Source organism: Rhyacophila brunnea, unplaced genomic scaffold (assembly GCF_057557595.1).
Source record: "Rhyacophila brunnea isolate RB1 unplaced genomic scaffold, BYU_Rbru_1.0 scaffold_14, whole genome shotgun sequence".
NCBI classification, from domain to species: domain Eukaryota; kingdom Metazoa; phylum Arthropoda; class Insecta; order Trichoptera; family Rhyacophilidae; genus Rhyacophila; species Rhyacophila brunnea.
This window is the reverse complement of record NW_028232796.1, coordinates 25,233,708-25,255,772: the sequence shown is the minus strand read 5'-3', so window position 1 is coordinate 25,255,772 and position 22,065 is coordinate 25,233,708. Positions and strand designations below refer to the sequence as shown.

The window sequence follows — 22,065 nt, the reverse complement described above, 5'->3', positions numbered from 1 at the left end:
TGATTAAGTACTTATACAAATACCTATGTCAATATGCAATTAAAAAATATTTTTCTTAAGAAGGTAGGCTGTAAATAATCGCCTAGTATGGAGTCTTCGCCACTGGTGTCCCACGTGATGTCCAGGAACCCTCATAGTTGGTTTGCGATCAGACAGGATCTTTTTATATTTATTATTAATTTATGTTTAATTTTTCAAAATATTGTGTTTTTTGTGTTATTAAAAATAAAATACTTACTTCCATTTGCATTATTCTTTCTTACCCTAAATCCTAATAAAGTTTTTATTGCGGGAACTTTTTATAATGAAAATACGTTTATCATAAATTGGTTGTAAGCTTGTGTTGATAAAAAAAAATACTCAGTGGGGCGTTTTTATGTCCGAGTATGGCCCATTTGCAGCAAAGTGTACCTAATTTCAGAGAAATAGAACTTTCTCTCACAAAACGAGTACACACTGACATTTGTGTGCTACCTCTGGGGAGGAGTCCAATCTCTTTGTAACTGACACTATTCATTTTTGGTTCAAAATGTGCTACGGGATGGGGCATCAGTCTAATAACTTTTTAAATACCTACTAACACCCTCTTTGTATGACGGCACCCCGCCTGCGTGAGCTCGTAAAAACCAATTCATCACACATTTCGGTTAACGATTTCCAGAATCCATTCACCCTCATTTGAAATGAATACTGTTTGAATTAAGTTCCGGATGAATTCAAATTCAGTTTTGAATTCAGTCGAACTTAGAAAACGCGTTCTTCAGAAAAATACACCCTTTCCGCATACGCGCTGTAAAATCAAACAAATATTATACCAATTGTTCTAATTTCTATTGTGCCTCAATAAATCACCATCAATCACGATTCCTCCCCGTGGCGCGAGCTTACTGTGAGATCACGTGCACTCATGGGACGCGATCGTAATGTGTTTCTAGCATTAGAGGCCAAAAACGTTAATATTTTTTTCGCAAATATGATTTCCTTTCATAGCATGGACTGAAAGGATGTAGTATGTAGATGAAGAATAAGTATGTAGGTACTTCACTAATTTACTACTACTCGTCTGCTCAACCTGCTGAGCAGAGTTGGGATGAGCCTTCGTGAGATAACAGCTAGACCATGCTGGTGCTTATAGCTTGGTGGTGGAGTTGAACATATATTGTGATCCACCATAAAAGCGGATATAAATACTCTTTGCAACAACCCTGGGCACCGTAGTAACATTACCTTAAAAAATAATGATCAGAATAATAACTACTTTTGACCATGTCCGATTCTAATAGGATCATATATATGGGCCTCCATCAGTGACGTCCCTAGATAAAATGCCACCCCTAGGCAGCGACAAAATGCCACCCCATTTTTTATACAGTATTTTTATCATCCTTTCATGAGTCCAATATCTAAGAACTGTGTTGTATGGATACATTACTAACAAAATATCAGACTGTATATATTCGCAAATCTGCACGTGTCGTTTCTGGTCACCAATGACGTCGAAGGACAAAGGAAGTAAACTAGATATCGCAAACCCGACATTAACCAGTGATCTGAATTTTTAATGGAAAGATATTTTCGTTATTACTAAGTTTAGGTAGCTATTTCTATATATTCCAATATATTCTATATCTGTCTACCCCCACGGGACGTCACTGTCCTCCATAAAGTGGAGGTTCGTATTAACAGATCTCTATACACAAATTACGTGTATTTGCCAGACCCAGGAATCGAACCTAGGACCCACGAGTTATAAGCCGACCCTTAAGCCGCTCGGCCATCGTAGGCGTATAATAATAACTTACTATTCTACTAATAATAATAAAACTGATTTATTCTACTCGTTTTTAATTTCGATGGACAATTCAGTATTGATTCCCTATCTCAGAATTATTAATTCAATGGATACTGACCTTTAGACGAATCAAAAATTCACCTTACTTTTACGTGTTTTCACGATAGATAGACCTACTTACATAATAATATCTACACAATTTCAAGTAAGTATCTACCTACTGCTCATTCGTACTTTCTTGTACCTCTTCGTTGTAAAAGATATTGATAGAAAATTAGGTGCGGCAAATTATCGAGCAAAATTAATGATGTCGGACAAATATAATTGGATATTAAAAAGTAATAAATGTGGAATGTGCACGTGCCAAGTGTTATTTATTAAACGCCTATATAGGTATATAATGTGTATTCCTCACCATGGTATATCATTTCGATAAAGAAAATGGAGCCATTACGGCTTTGCATTGTATTTTTATTCGTGTTCAGAAAGAATGTCGTTTACAGCGCGGAGGATTTTCCCTCACTAATTTCAGCGAATGCAACATTAGGTATGTAAAATGATTATCGCTATTATTAATTATTATCATCTAATACCTACACAACTTAATTTACACAATGTGCAGTTTTGTTAATATTAATTTAATTTGTTACCTAGTTACATTATAATAATACGACTTATACGAGGTATTATAAATGAGAACTCTACCATTCTGGGCAGCGTTGACCTGTGTCCCTGATAACTATCTTAGAAATGGAGAGCATCAGTTGTTTATTCTCCCAAGGTGCAGAACCAACCTATCACTGGTAATGCCAATTGGGAGGGCGATAACTATGTTCATCCAAATTGCTTCGGGTGTTGATATATTCCACTTGCGTGAGGTGAGTTTAGGTGGACGCTATTTTATAAATTCTCAAAATAGAAAACATACATAAAATGTATGTACAGTCATTCCTTAATTTACGCGGTGGATAGGTTCCAAAGGATTTAAAAAAATATATATTTTATTCAAAAAAATGCATTTTTTTTTGTTTTTTCTCGACTGCATAAAAGTGAATAAATCGAGGGATGAGTGTACATTATTTTTCAAATGAAGGAAAACAATGCAATTTATTTATTTACGGGTTTACCCTTTAAAATGTAGGTACACACATATTTACACGTATTTAGTAGGTACCTAAATATTTAAAATTAATGAAAACTATTTATTAATTTGACAGCTTTTAATGTCAAACTTTTAGTAACTAGGTTGTGTCTGCTTTTTCTTAAAGCATTTGAATATTTGGTTGCAGCGTAGAGGTCCACAGTTTCAGTTGATACTCTAAATGGGTATCTGTCAATTGTGACCTTAATCGTGTCTTGATTAGGTTTAGATAGGAGAATGTAGATTCACAGCAATATGTGGTTGAACAGCAGGAAAGCATTTTAGTTGCCGAAGCATGTTGCCGAGCATGTTACTAACTGGGGGAAATGGGGAAATGTTCATCCGAAATATCTTTTTGAAGAAGTGTTTTTAAAAATGATAGCTTTTTACGAAATGCCTGGATATTTTTCCACATATTATCATACATATAGACTTAGTTTTACCAGTGACGTCCCGTGGGGGTATGCAGATTGAGCGTCGCTTGGGGGCGGCAGTTTCTCGAAGGGCGGCAAATCCAGGAGAATCATTTAGTATACATAGAAATAGCTACATAAACTTAATAATAACGAAAATATTTTTCCGTTAAAAAATTCAGCTCACTGTAGGTATATTAAGTAACATAAAAGGTTTAACAGGACTGTAATTTTTTTTGTCGAGTTCGCGGTGTTTAGTTTACTTACGTTGCCTTTCGACGTCCATAGTGGCCAGTAACGACAAGTGCACAGGTGATAAAAAATACGGTATAAAAATGGGGCGGCATTTTGGCGCTGCTCAGAGGCGGCATTTTGTCTAGGGGCGTCACTGAGTTTTACCTTGCAAGGAAATATTCAAGTCATTATTTAACATGATATCACACAAAAATGCAACATTCATAATATGGAAATTTACTTTCAATAACTCACATCGAAGATTCTGTTCTTCATACAATTCAACTATCTGTTCATTGGACTGGATTGGATTCAATCAAAAGGCCGTACTTGAGACCCTAAAAGGCCGCAGGTTCATCATCCCTATTGTAACGGCGGTTTTTTTCAAAACAGTGCTTCCAAACCTGTAAGCTCCACAGCCCACACAAACCATCACTGTTTGAGAGTAGGTTTCGTGGAAATGCTCTAATTATTAGTAGATGTTGTATTTATCAATTTAAAGATATTTCGTGTATTTGCGGACATTGACTTCGTGAAGCGGATAATACGTCTTATGTCTCTGGATGCGGCGTCGAAGATCTGTCAACGAAAGTGGGATACTTCTACCAAAGGGCAGACAAACATATTTGTTCTTTTCGAATATGCAATGCGATTGGAGATAACCAATAAAATTGACTACACTAGTCAGTTTTTGACAGGCCATGGTGGATTCGCTGCTAAGCTATATGAGCTTGGACTTGAAGATCTTTTCACATACCTAGTTTCTTTGTCCGTATTATTTTAGCATTGTTTTACGTATTTTATATATCATTAAATTCATTTATTTCTGTCTCCGCGCCTTTCTCTCCGATGCCACTTTTTTATTTATTAAATTACGTCTTTCAGTAAACTCAGTCAAAGTTCACTTGAGAGTGTGACCAAGACTTGTGTATCTGCTCCTGAGACATTCCCATGCGTAAACAACTGCTGATGCTTCACAACAAACGTAGGGCCTCTTAATACGCTCGATTAAGGCTCAAGTGTGGTGCGGGGCTGGTTGGTTTGGAGGGTCCACGGTAGTATTGTTAGTCTGCTTAATGGCACTGATTGCTATTAATTACTACATACGTTTACCATTATTTATATTTGTAGCAATAGTTCTGGATCGTGAATATTTGGGCGATGTTTATTCTGATACTCTTGAGCGAATAAAAGAATATATGAAGGAACTGACGAGAGAAGAGATGAGACATGGCGGTGTGAATGTCCATTACTATTCTTGGACTACGATCACGCTGAAAAACGGTAATTATATCAAAGTATAATAATATTATGGTATAATAGGTTCCATTCGCCATGAAATCAATAATAAATGATAATGGATATTTTTAGAAATCCCAAACCAAATTTCTGTGCGCGTGTCTGCTATTATTCCTCAATCCATAATTACACATTATAGCCATTGACCATTTGTTCCACATTTTAGTGCCATGTCATTCAGGTTTATTTTTCTTTCAATAGCTCACTTTTATCACATAATACATATTTCAAAATTCGCGCATTATCTATCAAACAACGAAAAAACTAAGCACCTTCATATAGGTATAGGTATAGATTTAGAAAGAAAAGCGTTTACGCCAGAATCTTTCGATTTGTAGGTAAAAGCTGACTCGAATCGAATTATTAAGGCTAAGGCCACACAGGTAGGTGCCTCGCTTGGTGCTTAGTGCTGCGCTGCGAGCTAGGTGACAATATATCCTAGCGAACGGACGCACACTATACTATCGGAGTGGCCACAGTGCACAGTTCGCGCCTCGCTACGTGATTATTAGTCTCCTGGTGAACATACGTGTTGGTTAATTTTATTGTGTCGCCTAGTGATTTTTCAAGATGGCGGAAATTTTAATAGGAGCAGTTTATAAAAGAGAGCCTTTATGGAACACATCTAACAAATTATTACAAAAATGCCCAACAATATGTCAAATGTTTCCTGGTTCATCCTCAAATAACTAAAAAACTTTTCATCGTATTTCCGAAATTCTTTGTAGAAAGTTGAAACTCTCCAAGAGTACTTCTAGGTGAATTGACATTATGCACTAAACAAGTTCGAATTTGAGACTTGGGAAATTTTAAACTTAAATTCTCTGTGATAAGTAGCTTTCTCGTTAGATTTGAGAGTGACATATCGTTGTTGACTTGAGTGCTCCCAAATGTCAACTGAATTTGTACCTAAGCACGTAGCGTGCAATGTGGCAGTAGTATTTTAGTAGACAAGCGTAGCACATAGCTTAGCACTAAGCAAAGCACTTCGGAGTGGCCCTGGCCTAAGAAAAACTTTTCAATTGATACCAGCTAAGAAAAGCTTAATATATAAAAATTACTCGCAGAGACCTCTTATTTTACGAACAGAAATGGCCATCGTAATTATAGAACATATCGTGTAGGTATAACAATTTGCAGGTATATCTTCCCTGTATTTCATCGTGTACATTTTACAGATGTGACAGCAATTTTAAGCGTAGCGTCTTGCAAGGATACTTGGCGTCTGTATTCCGTGGCGACAGGAGACCGAGTAGCCCTACTTGCAATAACTGATGCTGACTGTCCCCGCCTGCCCCGAGGAAGAGGAGCAGTCTCTGTACCAACAGTGGCTCCTGGTGAAGAGTTACCGCAGCTGGCCTTGGATATGCGCACCAGGAAAGCCTTCGACTGGAAGGCTTGCATTGTATTGCACGATGACACACTGAGTACGTATTTTTTGTACGATATCTGTCAACTGGTAACATATTTTCTTCTAATAGGACGTTCATAGCATTCGCTTATATGTAGGTATATTAAAACTACTTAAGTAGATACTATCAGCACTGTTGAATGTTTTACTCAAAAGTTTCCATTACCCTCTTGTATTCTATGTTTTAGAATATAGGTATTATTATATATAGGATTTATTAGTTCATAGTGAAAGAAGTCGATTTTGTATTCCAATCGATTGGTAAAAGCTATACCTACATAATGAATCATTGAGTTTAAAAAAGTAATACTATAGCCTATTGACTGGACGCCGCAAGCACTATGTAGACGGATTAGGATTTAACTCTATGCTGACTCCGTAATTGATATCTCTCATAGATCTCTCACAGTCTAGTCATATAGTCTGATTAGCTCTGACCCTTTTGGTCATACAGGTCCTCTATTTTGAGACTAGGCAACTTAAATTATCGAGATTAGTTTTTAGTGATAAGTGTGGTGTTTAGTTGTCAAATGTGATACCTACCTGAACTGAACAAATTCTTTGGCAAGTTCATCTGGTTATTTGGTCAGGCGAGTCATCTTATCTTGTTAATCCAGGGCTCGAAATGGACCGGAGCGCACCGAAGCGCCGTTCCTGTTCATGAAATCGATAAAATTATCCCTCCGTCTCGTGGAAAAAAATGACCGTCTGAGCTAGACAGGCCATATAATAGAAAATCTAACATACTTTTTTTATGAAATACACATAAAATTTGATAACTATGTCTTCTTACTATGATAAGTATGTATTGTTCTTTAGAAAACTGTCGAGCGCTCCGGTTCGTAAACTTTTCCATTTCGAGCGCTGTGTTAATCTATTTTCGTGGACCGTTTGAAGTATTCTCTATTAATGTTAATTAACCTCTATGAAATCTGAATAAATATTAAGACTGGAAGTGTTTCTATTTTATAACGTGAGTCCAAAGTGCTTCTAAGTTATAAATAAATAAAAACCATCCTATAATAACACATTTAAAAGAAAAAATGCCGCTGTTGCGCTTATTAAAATTGTCCTGTAACTTCAAAGCAACAGTGGGACAACTGAGATACCTCACTGCTAATAATGGTGTATAAAAAATCCTACCATTATCATCTATTATAAACCGCAGAAAAAATCTAAATAAATGTAAGTACTTATAGTTAACTATTTCATTCGGATGGCACAAACGTTAAAGTTTTCAATTATCCCGAAATTAGTATTTTTGACTCATCCCACTGTTGCTTTCAGGTAGCCATTATGACAGTAGCGCACCCAGGGGGGGGGGCAGGGGGCCTTGGCCCCCCCCAAAATATGAAAATCATCAGAATGATTTTACATATTGAAATCGAAAGCCAATAAACTATACCTTGGGCTTAGACAAACAACACGGCAAAAAATTATTTGTAATTCTCCGGCACCCTTTTTAGTAATATTTCTTAGATTTTAATTTCTAATACAAAAATTTCGAAACACTAATGTCAGGTTTTTTTAGAAACCCGTTCCCTAATGAAATTCTCGGTGTCCACCCGAATTCCGGAGTGGTATTCCGGTGGTGGTGGTGGTCATGGCTGGGGAGGGTTGACAGGGGTCTAGCCTGGGGGCCCGGGCTGTGGGGGGCCCGGCGTGTCGGGTTGACCAGATAAGTGAGATAAACACATTTCATAAATTAGCTTTAATAGTAAAAAAAAGTCGCCTGCGGCGCTATTACACTTCATGACTATAAACATTTTAATTTATATAAATGTCCAATATATTTTCTGATTATTATGTGTCGGCAGCTCCATTATTAAAGTAGATGACGTACTGAAAATCGCCAATAAATCACTGTATAAGTACCCTCAATTTGAACTAAAACACAATTTGAAAAACGTTAATGTAGTGTTTCACACTGCCTTTAATCTAAGCGGTGGATAGGGGGCCCGTCAAATACCCTAGCCCAGTGGTCGGCAAACTCATTAGTCAATAGAGCCACATATCAACAGTACAACGATTGAGATTTCTTTTGAGAGCCAAATTTCTTAAACTTAAATTATATACGTAGGTAGTTTAGTTAAAGTCCTAATTAAATTATAGGTAGGTACACTGAATAAAACTGAATATCATACGTAATAATGATCTTATTTATTAATAAAAATTAAATTGTAAGTAAGGTATCCATAAAATTGAATCATGACAATGACTGACAAACTCAATGTGAATAATGGCCTTGCACCTCCTTGTAAAGTTTGGGTAAGTCAGGTTCGTATGTTGTTGATTTAATTTTAAACACGATTCCAGGTTCTCATCAATAAATCGATTTCTCAATTTACTCTTGATTTCCTCTCTTGGAAATCCATTTACTAACCACAAAACTTGCAATATTAACATTGTTGAAAGATTTTATTCAGTACCTAATTAAATACAGAACTTTATTTTTCTTGACTCTTCTCCTCAGCTGCTTTCTTCCTTGCATCATCGACAGAATATTTAGCGCAAAATTACGAGTTTTTAGTTGTAGTATCTCTCTAAATTTGAATGCGTCAATTTTTCCCGACACATAAATACAGGTCTGGAAGCCATTTAAGTTTTGAATAAACGCGAAGTCTCGGTCTATTCAACATTGTATTTACGGTTATCCTCTTCCATTTTCTTTGCTGCTTCTTTGTAGCCATGTCAAATATGACAGAGAGCATATGTGGCAGAGCCGCACTCAAGGGGCCAAAGAGCCGCAGTTTGCCGACCACTGCCCTAGCCTGAGGGCCCGTTTCAGGATGTGGGAGCCATGGTGTAGGTACACCGAGTGCAATAGACAAAAGACCGATAAACGAGATATAAGGCTGTGTTGTATTGAGTAGGTTGTGTATAATTTAAAGGCAATAATACTTTTTGTGTCCATTTTCAATTAATATGTTAGAACCTCAATATTAAAAAACCAAAAATCTGCAACATTCTGCGAAAAGAACGACTACACCCACTACGGTGGTGGTGTAAATCAAAGGAACATTTTTTTCGGTGGAATTCGGAATAAATATTGTATTGTTGTTTTAATTTAATAAAACGTATTTTTTTTTTAGTACTTATTCCACTTTTATTAATTATTTTGAAATTTAATTGTTATAAAAAAAAAGATTTGAAGTAGATAAGTAGGTATGTACCTACATTGTTTTCTTTCTGTGAAACACACACAGACCGCGATATGGTCAGCCGTGTTATCGAAGCACTAACTTCCGACGTGGACGATAAAGCCGTTTCATCGGTTGCCGTGTCAGTCTTCAAGATGAAGCACGAGGACGACGATGACAAGAGGAGACAGGAGATAGACAAAACCCTATCCAATATGCGATTGAAATTCACAGGTTTGTCATCGTCAATATTATTTAACCATAATAATTATCATGTTACCATATTGTGGCGTTCGCTACACGTTCAAATTAATTATACGTTTTTACTTTTACTGGGTTTTGAAAATGAATAATTACAAGATAAAAAGAACTTTTTATATACAACGTTTTTAAAATTTCTGTTGAATTATTATGCTCAATACCTATGCCCAAACGTGTACTTGATATGAAGAAAATAAAAAACAAACTAACAAATAATATAGAATACTGAAATGTCATTTTGACATTTTATTTTGATTTCCATAGTAACGCAGATATACATTAATGATTTAGTTGCTAGGACCACTCCCTTAGCAACCAATAATAGTCTTTTACTTTTTACGGATTTTTCTGAAATAAATTTCCATACAAAACAGAATTAACTGAAAATGAATTCAATTTTGCTTAAAGATGGCTAAAAGTATTAAAAGAATGCATTGGCATCGTGTTCTAAAAGTTTCAAATGTCTAGCTAGTCGGGAAGTTAGTTAAAAAGATTGCAAGATTTGTACTGGACAAACAACCACCGGACAAACAAGAATACGAGCTAATAAAAACGTTGTAAAATAGAAACAGATTGGTTATCATTTATTAGCCCAATCGCCCCAATCTCCATGTCCGGAAACTTGTTTCTATGCAGTTCGCCGTATCACACTTCACCGCGAAATATTAATGTCAACCTCTTTGGGTCGTATAGTACTGATATAAAATTCATCTCTAAATAAAATACAGTTCTTGTTAGTTTACACTTTACAGGAAGCCAGCAGCAAACAAAATTTAGCTGATATACTGGATTATTTGTTAGGTTAGGTTAGGTTAGGTTTTCATTCTTGAAATCATGAATTTTGCCAAAATTAGCTATGAAAATTGAATTTATGTTCATATAGAATCTAATAAAATTGGAGACCGTATAGTATACGGTCATCTCTTTCCGATAAGAAAACTCACGGCGAACTGTGCCACGGTGAAATGTTTTATGTACAATTATTTACATGTAACCCCCAATCTCAAAGCAGTGTATTACGTGTATCCACGGCACATTATTAAATTGAACTAGGCTAGTAATTTAGAGTAGCGGTCCCCAACCTGTGGTCCGCAGAGTAATTTGAATATATGTATTTGCAATTTTCGTATTTATCGATAAGTTTCATTATATTCTTATAATATTTTTTTTTGCAAGTTTAGCCTTATTACGTAGTCAGTCCCATATTCAATGTGTAAAGAAGAAATAAATTGAATTAAGTTCGCTGTTTGGGATAAAATAAAATCCAAATATTGACACCACAGAACAGATAATAAATAGAATACCGATAGGCCATATTCAAAACGCCGCATTGTGAAGCAGGATTTTGAATGTGTGAGTGTCCTACGAAAATGAAGCACGCATTATGCACGTGCAATGGTGTGTGTAATACACCAACATTAAATGAGCGTAAATGCATAAACCGAGAGCAGCTTGCAGTATTCGATGTAAAACGTATTATTGACACGAGTGAAAGTTTAGCCCGGATTCTTCCTTACTCGAGTCGGTTACCTGCTATCGCCTTACCCGTTATATATTTCAGTTCCCATTATTTCTGAGTTCCCTGATTGACACACTGATATTATTATTTGTAATTCTTGGAAGCGGCCGGTGTCGACACACCACTAAAGTAGACACGCTCGTTTTTTCATGTTTTTTTTAAGAATATTCCATTATAGCTTCATATTTCTTCACCATACTTTTGGCATATTGTTCTATTGTGAGTGGTCATTGATTCTTTTTTTTTGCATGCTGATCGATAATAATTATTGTAATTTGAAAATAAAAGAAAAAGAAAGCCTAATAATTGATCTATCATAGTGGCGATGGTCTCAAAAGTAAATTCCACTCGTCTGTATCAAGATCTCATTTTTGGCTTTCTGCTAAAAATGAGTAACGAGTGTTCAGTGAAAAGGCCTTAAAATTTTGATTCCATTTACAACTACATATTTGTGTGAAAACACATTCTCACCAATTAAAACCAAGTACCGCAGTCGGCTTAAAATACAAACGGCTCTCCGTGTTGCAGTAACGTCATTGGAACCAAGAATCCAATAGGTTGTTTCAAACAAGCAGCAACAAAGGTCACACTGATTATCTTTCTGTAACCTGTAATTAATCTTTTATGCACCTCTATGTCGACGTAGAATTCAAATTAATTTAATAATTGAATTGATTCTTTTTTAATAAAATGAAATTTAAAATGTTATTTTGTTGCATTTATCGTAATGAATATCTGTGTTAAGAAGTTTCTTTATTATAATTATTCTTTTATCATTATATTGACATATCGATTTTTTAACAAGTAAAAATACGTGGTGGTGGTCCGCGGGATTCAAGATTTTGAGTTTAATGGTCCACGAGGTCCAAAAGGTTGGGACCGCTGAATTTTATAGATTTCATCTAAATTTCTCTAAAGTTTAGAGGACGCAGTAATATGAAAATGGTTGTCTTACATTATTACATCAATATAATACTTGATTCCAAAAGCTTTCAGTGTGGTCGTATGGAACTATAGAAAACATAATATTCTCTGCTTTATGTTACATTAAAAAATAATTAACAATATTATTTTATTCTTAGACAAATACAATGTTTAAGCAAAACATACTTCAATGTTTAGATGATTGCCTACTTGTAAGCCAAAAACGGATAATGTGACACCAATGCAGTGAATTCTACGCATACGCCTTAGTTTATTTCATACCACTCTAACTCATAATAATTATAATACGAGTATAATAATATGTGTCACTAAGCATTTTTGACAACTCTTTCTGTTGATCTCACGTTTCAGTTTTGTTCAGACTTTGACTAAAACCTCCAAGCCGAGTAACAAAATGGCAGAAAAGCATTAAAGCCGATTTTTATCGACCAGCACTTTGCCGAAGTGATAATTTATTAGATTTCAAAAATAAGTCGACACCTAGTATTTATTTAAGGTACGAAAACAATAATGTTCAACTTAGATTAAATTAGAGAATTGAACATTAATTTGATATACATACACATTATTTAATAATAAAATTACCATCGTAAATATTTATTAACCTTCGGTGCCATCGTTATTAGATCACCTTTTAGGCTGGTGCAGACTTGAACCGGTAACAAACGTGTTCATGTTGTAAATTAATGTGGCTTTGATTGACTGCAGAGTCTCAATGTGTTGGTCGAATTCGAATGGCTAACAACCATTTTGTTTGTTGTCTGTTGCAACTAGAGTTGGGTATTTCCCGAGAAAATCTCAATCTCGAGATTCGGGATATTTAAAAAAACCTTTAAAAATCCTGAAATCAGTGTAAAAACAGCAAATTCCAAAAAAATATGATTTTTTTTATTTATGTAAGAAGACAAACAAAATAGAAGTAGGAAAACATTACTTATTAAAATAGGATTTCAAAAAGCTGCAATCGCTGCCTCTGACAATCGCGTACGCCTTTGAGACACAATTCCCTGATGTTGCAAAAATTGCGCTCATTTTGAGTCGACGTTGGCTTAATTGTGTTAAATGCCCCGACCAGTCTTTTCCTGTCCAGTTTTTTCGTATAGAAAATCGTGTTTTCAGTTAATATTTGATAATAAAGAAATCCCGAATCCCGAGAAAAGATTCTCGAGATCCGGGATTTCCCGAAATATTAAAAATTTTAATTCTGGAGATTCGGGATTTAAAATCTCGAAAATTCTCGAGAATTCCCGAAATCCAACTCTAGTTCCAACAACCGTCACTCTGTGGAGGCCCAGATGTTTCTCTTAGAAATGAACATGGATTAAAAAAAACGAAATTCATTATTTATTTAAGTAGTTATTTACCTTTTAGTTAAATTGAATAATTGCATTTAATCATCCGACACATCTCGATTATCACACAGGTGAAAACTTTGCCGTGATAGTAACGACAGACGTAATGTCGTCGGTCATGCACGTGGCAAAGTCACGCCGCATGGTCCATCCGAAGGCGCAGTGGCTGTACTTCATCTCTGACACCGACGCCCACCACGACAACATTACCGCTTTTGCGAACATCATGAGCGAGGGAGAAAATGTGGCGATAGCTTATAATATTACGAGTAACGATCCTACGTGTCAGGTGAGAAAGAGAGGTATATTTGGTCCCAGTGCTTGTGTGTTTTCAAAAACACTTACGTGGTCGGTGATGACGGGGTTGAAGAAGTTACATATATTAGTTTAATTAATGTTTAAAATATTTGTCACACTCCGCCAATTCATTCCGCCGACGATCGCCAAACACAAGCCGATCCTGGGATTAAACATGCCTACTCCGATAGCCGAGCGGTTTAGCCATCGGCTTATAATGCCGCGGGTCCCAGGTTCGAATCCTGGGTCTAGGGCAAATACACATTTTTTTCAATGTGTGTTTGGAATCTAAGTATTGACCGGATGTGTTGAGCAAGTGGTTAACATCCATTTCTCGTAAAATCAAAAAATCTGTTAATACAAACCTCTACTTTGTGGAGGGCCATATGATCTTCTTAGGATCGGACATGCTACTGGAAATATACCTAATCTTAATTTATATTACCAACGTTAGGTAAACATTTCACAAACGTATTCAGTTTCCAAATCCAAAATATAGTTCGATTGAAAACACAGTAATCTTAAACATGCCTTTAGAAATTTTCATCGTTGATTCTTTGAAGACGCTTATATTCTTTGGAAAACTATTTCTGTATTTAGAAACACTGTTAATTAACACTGTTTATTTACTACATCTATGTGAATGGCGCACGTAGATATATTTTTAGGATTATTTTACTTCCCAGATATTAGAATATCCAACGGTCTAGGCTTCTGATAAACGGTATAACGCGATAGGTACCTACTAAAAAATCATGCATATTATATTGTATCGGATTTTGGGTGCACATTTGTGTAATTGGCGAAATCATTTCCCCGCAATTAAAACAATACGTGTGTACATATTTTACAATGAATCGTAAATAAAGATAATAAATGTACATATGTCACGCCCATATATTTGAAAAATTATCTAGCGGTCAAGTTAAATGTTTAATTGCAATGAGAACAATAAAATTAATACAACGCCGTTAACTCCACTGATACGTTTTCATAAAAAAACTTATATGTAGGATTAATTTCATATAATACTAAGACTTTTAAAAATGAATACAAAGATATTCATACATTAAAAAAATCCTTCAATCAATTTACTTTGCACAGAGCGGTTTAGTTTGTCACTGCAAGGAGCTTTTGAGAGCTTTTGTATTAGCTCTGGAACAGGCCATTCAGGATGAGGTGGAACTTTCTGCGCTGGTCTCCGACGAGGAGTGGGAAGCAATTAGACCCACTAAACAAGAAAGAGGAATATCCTTGGTTGCACAAGTCGAGGTGAGTAGATAGACTAACTAATAACTAGTATTTTAATTAATGCTTGCTCATACTAGGTATATAGTGTAGTTAGTAGCAACATTTCTCCTTTTTTCTACGTTGTGTGCCTATTTTAACAATAAATGTAAGTAGCCAAATATTCACAAATTTTCGTATATACAATAATATAATATAATATATAAATAATATTATAATAAACTAATATAAATGGTATAAATAACATAATAATTTCACAATAAATGATAATTATTGTATCTAGAATTTACAAAATTTTATTTAAAAAAAGGGTCTTGCACAGTCTCAATTACAGATTTTATTTATCTCTTCGATGTTTTAACACGAGCTTTTAATGTTTTGTTTGCGTTGTGTTAAAATAACATATGAAAATAAGATAGGCACATAAACAAATATATTATAATTATATTATATAAATTCATGGTATTCACACAAAAACATAATATATTTTCCAAAAGATTTATATAAGTATTGTGTTATTCATAAGATGTTTGTTACAAAAACAATTCTCTCAAAAACTTGAAACCTTTCAGATATACTTGACAACAAATAGTGTATGCAACAACTGCACCTCCTGGCGCATCAGGTCAGCTGACACTTGGGGGACAAGTTTCCAGAAAAGAAATTCCTCACACCAAAGGATCCAACTAGTGCAAGTTAGTACAAATATTATATCCCCATTAAATGGGGATAATAATAAATCTTTAATGATAAATAAATTTTCATCGTAATTAAACACAGATAAGTAAAAAAAAATACATTATGCCGATTCCCAAAATCATTCAAACCAAATAGAATATTTTCATTGACCAGTTCTTTGCCGACACGGTCATTTTACGAATTGTAAAATACGCGGCATTTATGCTGTATAATTATGTGTATGATTCATTAAAATTATATGATTATTAACTACTCTAATCTCATTTACAACACATACTTAATATATGTATGAATTATAGTTAATTGGGCATATTCAAATCATTGTTTAATTTATAAAACTTACATTATACCTACCTTCTTTATGCACACAAATATGTTTTCAAATAGGTAGGTACATATAGTAATTCAAATAAATGTCAGTATTTTCAAAATTCACGTTACAGCGTCGTCAAAAAGCTTAGATATAAAAAATGCATTTGGTTTGATTTTTTCAGTTTCTTGTAAATCGATTTGAAGTTTTCGGGCATTTTTTATTTATACTACACCTATAATAACGCCCACGATGGCCGAGCGCCTAACGCGTCGGCTTATAATGTCGTGGGTCCCAGGTGCGAATCACGAATCTTGCAAATACATGAATATGGTTTTTTAATGTGTGTTTGGAGTCAGAGCATGGACCTAATAGGTTGATCAAGTGGCTAACATCCACTTCTCAAAACAAATATCTGTTAATACAAACCTGCACCATGTGGAGGCCCACATGATCTTCTTTCAGACATGGCCAATATATATAATAATATACGAACTTAAATTATGACAAAGAAAACCGTTCGCCTGAAATATTATCGATAGGTATAATTTTGTTTTTATCACATTTCTATGATTTTTTTTCATTCACGCATTTCTGTGGTCATACTAGTAAATACTTGAACTAAATTATTATAGGTGGGAAATTGGAGACCAGTTGATGGACTCCATCTTCAAGATCGTTTATTTCCTCACATCGTCCATGGCTTTAGAGGTCGTCATCTGCCAATCGTCGCTTTCCATGTAAGTCACGTAACTGATTAGAGGAAAATACTTCGGTACCTACTGTCATTGATGTACAAATTATCTTTGACTAACTTAATTTCTTAATGGTTTATAGTTATACTTACAAATTTTTATCTTTAAACACCACGATAAAATAATGATACCCTTCCAATTCAACTCTAGGGACGAGTGGTAAGGTAAGGTGTTCGCTTATTAAATCATGGGCCGCAGTTTCAAATCCCGCATCTAGCAAATTATTATTTCGTTTTATATATTATTTACAATGTTTCATTTCTCGCAATGATTGCGTTTTATTAAAGCTGGTAGGTATAGACGGGAACGTTGTCAAAATCCACTTTTTTATGCAATCCTTTCAAATTATCAATGATTCCAAGAAGTTACCTAATATCGCTATAAAATCTATGTAACTGTGGAGAACCAGCGCAACTTTGTCGGGATATTGACTTGTCGGTATCTTCATAGTATGTCGAAACATCGACATTTATATCGATTTAGACTGTCAGGATTATGATCAAGTAATAAAATGCCGTCTATTCGACGCTTGCATTCTGACAGTGCTGCTTTACGGTAGCGAATCATGGCACCTTACGAAGGCTCAGAGCAACCGTATACTGAGCTTCGAAAACAGATGTTTGCAACGAATACTGGGTGTGCGGGTGGTATGACTGTAGGAGCAACGAGGAGATAAGAGAACGCACCAAGCAACCTCTCATCACGCTGAAAGTGAAGAGGCGACGTTGGACCTGGCTCGGCCACGTCCTACGGATGCCAGAAGAGAACTTCAACATGGCTTGCCTGTTTTGGAAGGCCGCTAAATACAATCTACATAGTGTATACGGCGGAGCTACGGGATGCTGGTTTGACTTGGAACGAAGCAAGAAGACTGGCGAGCGACAGGGATTCTTGGAGGCGCCTCGTGGTGTCCATATACTCCAGTTAAGGAGCGGATATGGCAAAAGAAGAAAAAGAAGAAGAAAATGATTGATTGTTATAATAGCTGTCTGTACTTGTATTTTTTAGAACCCTCCATGGTCAATAATGAAACAAAACGATTCTGGCGTTGTGACTGAATATACTGGACTGGTATTCGATATTGTCAATGAACTTTCGATCAACCTTAATTTCTCGTAAGTATCACACAATCACATTAAAAATATAGGTACACAATACTTTAATGTAACGATGAATGGGTTGATTGGTGGTCCGAGATAGGTTCACGAAATTTTCTAGTCAATCGACTAAAAATAAAATATAGAAATAAGGAGTCATCCATATTATGACATCACACAGTTTCCGGTATTTACGCCCATATAGTGGTAATATTTTATCAGAAAATCTTTAACCCCAATGTATAAATTATTTTTGAACTCTCCCTCGTTCATTACAAATTCATTGCAGTTGATTGATCTTAGTATAATATAAAGACCTTACAGAAATTTTTACTCTAAAATAATTAGTATATTATATTTTGTTGGTTTAATAAATGCACATTTTATACTCTCCTCCTATCCCATATGTCACAAATCATCACATTATATCATCAGACAGTGACACCACACCCTTAGCACGTGACGTCATAATATTATTATGTGGATAACCTTTTATAACGTTGAAACAAACTTAAGAAACTATCGATATGAAAATAAAATAAATCCTGTTAGTATTACACAGCTAATATTGGACAGCTTGGAGACCGGTAAACATGTAATAATCACAACACAAGAATGTTTGGACTCATCGGTTTACCGGAATTTCCTTCCATGTTCTGCCGGGCCAATCGATCTTGTAATGAATGGCTACCACTTCCCAGACCTACTCTTTAGACTCGCCATTTTTTATTGGGGGCTATTTTTCCAAAATTTTCTGGCAACATTATGGTTTCTTCTTTCTGATTACAATGAACACATTTTTCAGCTATTACGTGTTATCCCCACCGCAATTGAAGGACGATTCTTCCAATGAAACAATTGGTGATCATTTGGTAAGCTTTTTATTTTATATTTTATAATAAACACAGTGACATATTACGTACCTATCTATCTACATTGTACATCATCGCGGCTTGCGGAGATTTTTGATTGTGGGGATTCTATGTGGGCTCTATAGTTTTGTTTTAACAAAACACACATATTAATGTGTGTCACTCATTTAGTGCTGAGTGGTATGATTGCTACATACCTATATACTTCCCTAGATTAACATGGTGCCCATTGCAACACACTTAGACGAAATTCATCAGATACGTGCGGTATTTTCAAGCCATGGAAAATATCCACTTGTATAGAAAGTAGGTGAAAGGAAAATTTCTTTCAATTTTCGCTTGCAAAAAGTCACCTTTCTGTAAATTCATTTCATGTATAGTAAAAATTCGCATACCGCACAAGGTCATTCGGTGTCATTTATGGTTCATTCGTAGTATGCCCAACAATCATCTTTTCATGCCGCATGGTTCTGATAGTATACCTACCATACTATATACAGTAACGTCTCTAGGGAAAGTACCGCCCTAATTCGTCTTTCAATGAAAATCTCAATTTCATCTTTTTGGATTTTGAGTCTTTTCCATAGTATACAATAATACGTGGTATCATAGATGTAAGTTATTGTCCATCCGAAAAACTCTTCTCAGTGGTCAACGCTCAGCATTACTTGCCCTCATTAAGGCTTATAAGACGACTTCTACCGACGCGTTGCCTGTCCTTGCTGGAGTGCTTCCGTTAGACCTGCACATTCAAATCCATGGTGCCACGACCACCTTGCTCGGAGGTCTGGGGGCGGAGGTTGGCGGTATCTTTATATCGCCGCCTTTAGGTCTTGGATCCATGAGCCGGCGCGCTCGAAAAGTTATTGTACACGACCTGGCGTATGACACGGCGCTGCGTGCGTGGCAGGGGCGATGGACCACTTCTTCCAAGGGCAGACAAACGCATTTGTTTTTTCCTAATATGCAATGGCGCATGGAGATAACCAGATTGACTCCAGACCATTGGACTTCTCAGTTCTTAACCGTACATGGTGGTTTTGCCTCCAAGTTCTGTCAGCTTGGCCTAATAGAATCTCCGACTTGCTTTTGCGAATTGCAGGATGCCGATCACATCCTCTGGGAGTGTCCCCATATGTCAGGATAAAGGAAGAGCTTCTCAAGTCGGTCCGACCCTCAGTTGGACCGGTCGGCCATTGCGACTTGGTATCTACGAGGGAAAATTTCTCACCTTTTAAAAAGTTTGCGGCATTATACGGCGAGCGAAAAGGTCTTTTCTCATCGAGAATTGACCGTAATACATTATATGGAAGTAGGGATCACGCACACTCTAGTGCACGCCAACCAATGTCTTGGGAAGTTGCTCCTGGGACACTTTCGGCACAAATTTTTACAGCGCCTATCGTTAGTTACGCCACGGTATACGCCTGCATAACGGGTGCGGAGACGTGGCGGGTGGTGGAGGGAAAAGCAAGTATACAATAATATGTAAGTATTGTTTTATTAATCTGCCATTTACCGGAGTAGTATTTGATTTTGTGCTTAAAAAGACCCATGATTTATTCCTAAAGACCATTAGTGCGCTATTTAACATTTGGGAATGTATGTTAACGTTTGGTCGAACACATACTATAATTTAATAATGGAAAATCCTCAACCAAAATCGAAAAATATTTATGATTCATCAGTGACGTCCCTAGACAAAATGCCGCCCCTGGGCAGTGCCATAATGCCGCCCTATTTTTGTTTACAATATTTTTTATCATTCGTGTTCGTGTCATTTCTGGTCACCAAGGACGTCGAAGGGCAACGGAAGTAAACTAGACATCGTGAACCCGACAAAAAATGCAGTCCTGTTAAACCTTTTAGATTAATTAATGCTATTTGTTTCCAGCCAGTGAGGTGATTTATTTAAAGGAAAGATATTTTCGTTATTAAGTACTCAGTTTAGGTAGCTATTTCTATATATTCCAAATGATTCTCCTCGATTTGCCGCCCTTGGAATAACTGCCGCCTCCAAGCGACGCTCAATCTGCCTACCCCCACGGGACGTCACTGTGATTCATTCCTTCTTTGATTTGCCACCTTTCGAATAACTGCAACCCATATGCAGCGCATAATCTGCCTGCCGTAACGTCACTGTAATTACGTATAATCACCCTTAACAAAGAATAACATGAATTTTCGTCCCTCCAGACATCAAACATAGCTTTCTTCATATAAACTATTCATGGATCTTATTTCAGGAACTTGATTTAGAATCACAACGCAAGGCGTCAACAGAAGACGTGATGCGAATTATTCAATCCAGAAGCGTCTTATTAGCGGCCAGCGCATTTACTGTCACACCAGAAAGAGCAAGTAGAATAAATTTCACGATGGCCGTCAGCGTCCAGCCTTATGCCTTTCTGGTATCCAGACCACGCCAGTTGAGTAGAGCATTGCTATTCATGTCGCCATTTGCCTCAGATGTAAGTATAAATTGGTAAATATATTCAGTGGTGTAACGCTAAATAAACTAGTGTCGGGTAGTAGTTTTTAACAATTCTTTTCCCGCCCCCCTCCGTCTTTTATAAAGCACAATATGTCTAAATATTTCGACGATATTATCCCGAAAATAACACAATAATAATAAATTTAACACCCACGATGGCCACGTGGCTTAAACGCCGGTCTATATAGTCGAGGGTCCCAGGTTCGAATCCTGGGTCTGGCAAGTACACATATTGTTTTTCAATTTGTGTATGAGTCAGAGTATGGACCTAATAGGTTGAGCAAGTGGCTGACACCCGTTTCTCGTAAAAATAAAAAAATCTGTTAATACAAACCTACACTTGGCCCATATGATCCTATTAGGATTGGACATGGTCGAAAGAAGAAGAAAAGAATTGACAACACAAAGATGGACCCCTTCAAACATAACCGCACCACACTCGGGAAAACCGCCTGTGTGGCGGATTGACACACAGAGAAAGAATACGTTCACCTCTGCTTTCACAGGGGATTTAGATAACAATATTGGATTGATACTGGTGTTGAGTTATAATATCAGTGTTTTTATAAAACTGTTTTACTAAAGCGGCATACTTTATCCTATTCCGACCCTTCCCCTGGCATACCAGGTATCGACACATCTAATAATATTAGATATGCCCCTCCATACAATGAATGATCTACTACTACTTCTGTCTTCACAAATTCTTGATTTTTAATGAAATCAATGTAGACATGGTGTAATGCGTCAATTACATTGAGCTACTTTATGAGCTGTTCGTTGGCG

At 36.2% G+C, this 22,065-nt stretch overlaps 1 protein-coding gene across 1 annotated transcript in view; it reads left to right on the top strand.

Moving 5' to 3' along the window:
- The first annotated feature begins 2,299 nt into the window (after positions 1–2,299).
- Ir93a (Ionotropic receptor 93a) overlaps positions 2,300–22,065 on the top strand; it is a 32,638-nt gene continuing 12,872 nt past the window's right edge. Inside the window, exons 1-11 of the mRNA XM_085941797.1 lie at positions 2,300–2,339; positions 4,712–4,864; positions 6,058–6,306; positions 9,497–9,664; positions 13,579–13,796; positions 14,909–15,076; positions 15,625–15,747; positions 16,697–16,801; positions 17,825–17,931; positions 18,719–18,785; positions 21,059–21,256. Of these exons, the coding sequence (XP_085797923.1) occupies positions 4,780–4,864; positions 6,058–6,306; positions 9,497–9,664; positions 13,579–13,796; positions 14,909–15,076; positions 15,625–15,747; positions 16,697–16,801; positions 17,825–17,931; positions 18,719–18,785; positions 21,059–21,256 (1,488 nt within the window). The 5' untranslated portion in view covers positions 2,300–2,339; positions 4,712–4,779. The remainder of the gene's footprint in view (positions 2,340–4,711; positions 4,865–6,057; positions 6,307–9,496; positions 9,665–13,578; positions 13,797–14,908; positions 15,077–15,624; positions 15,748–16,696; positions 16,802–17,824; positions 17,932–18,718; positions 18,786–21,058; positions 21,257–22,065) is intronic.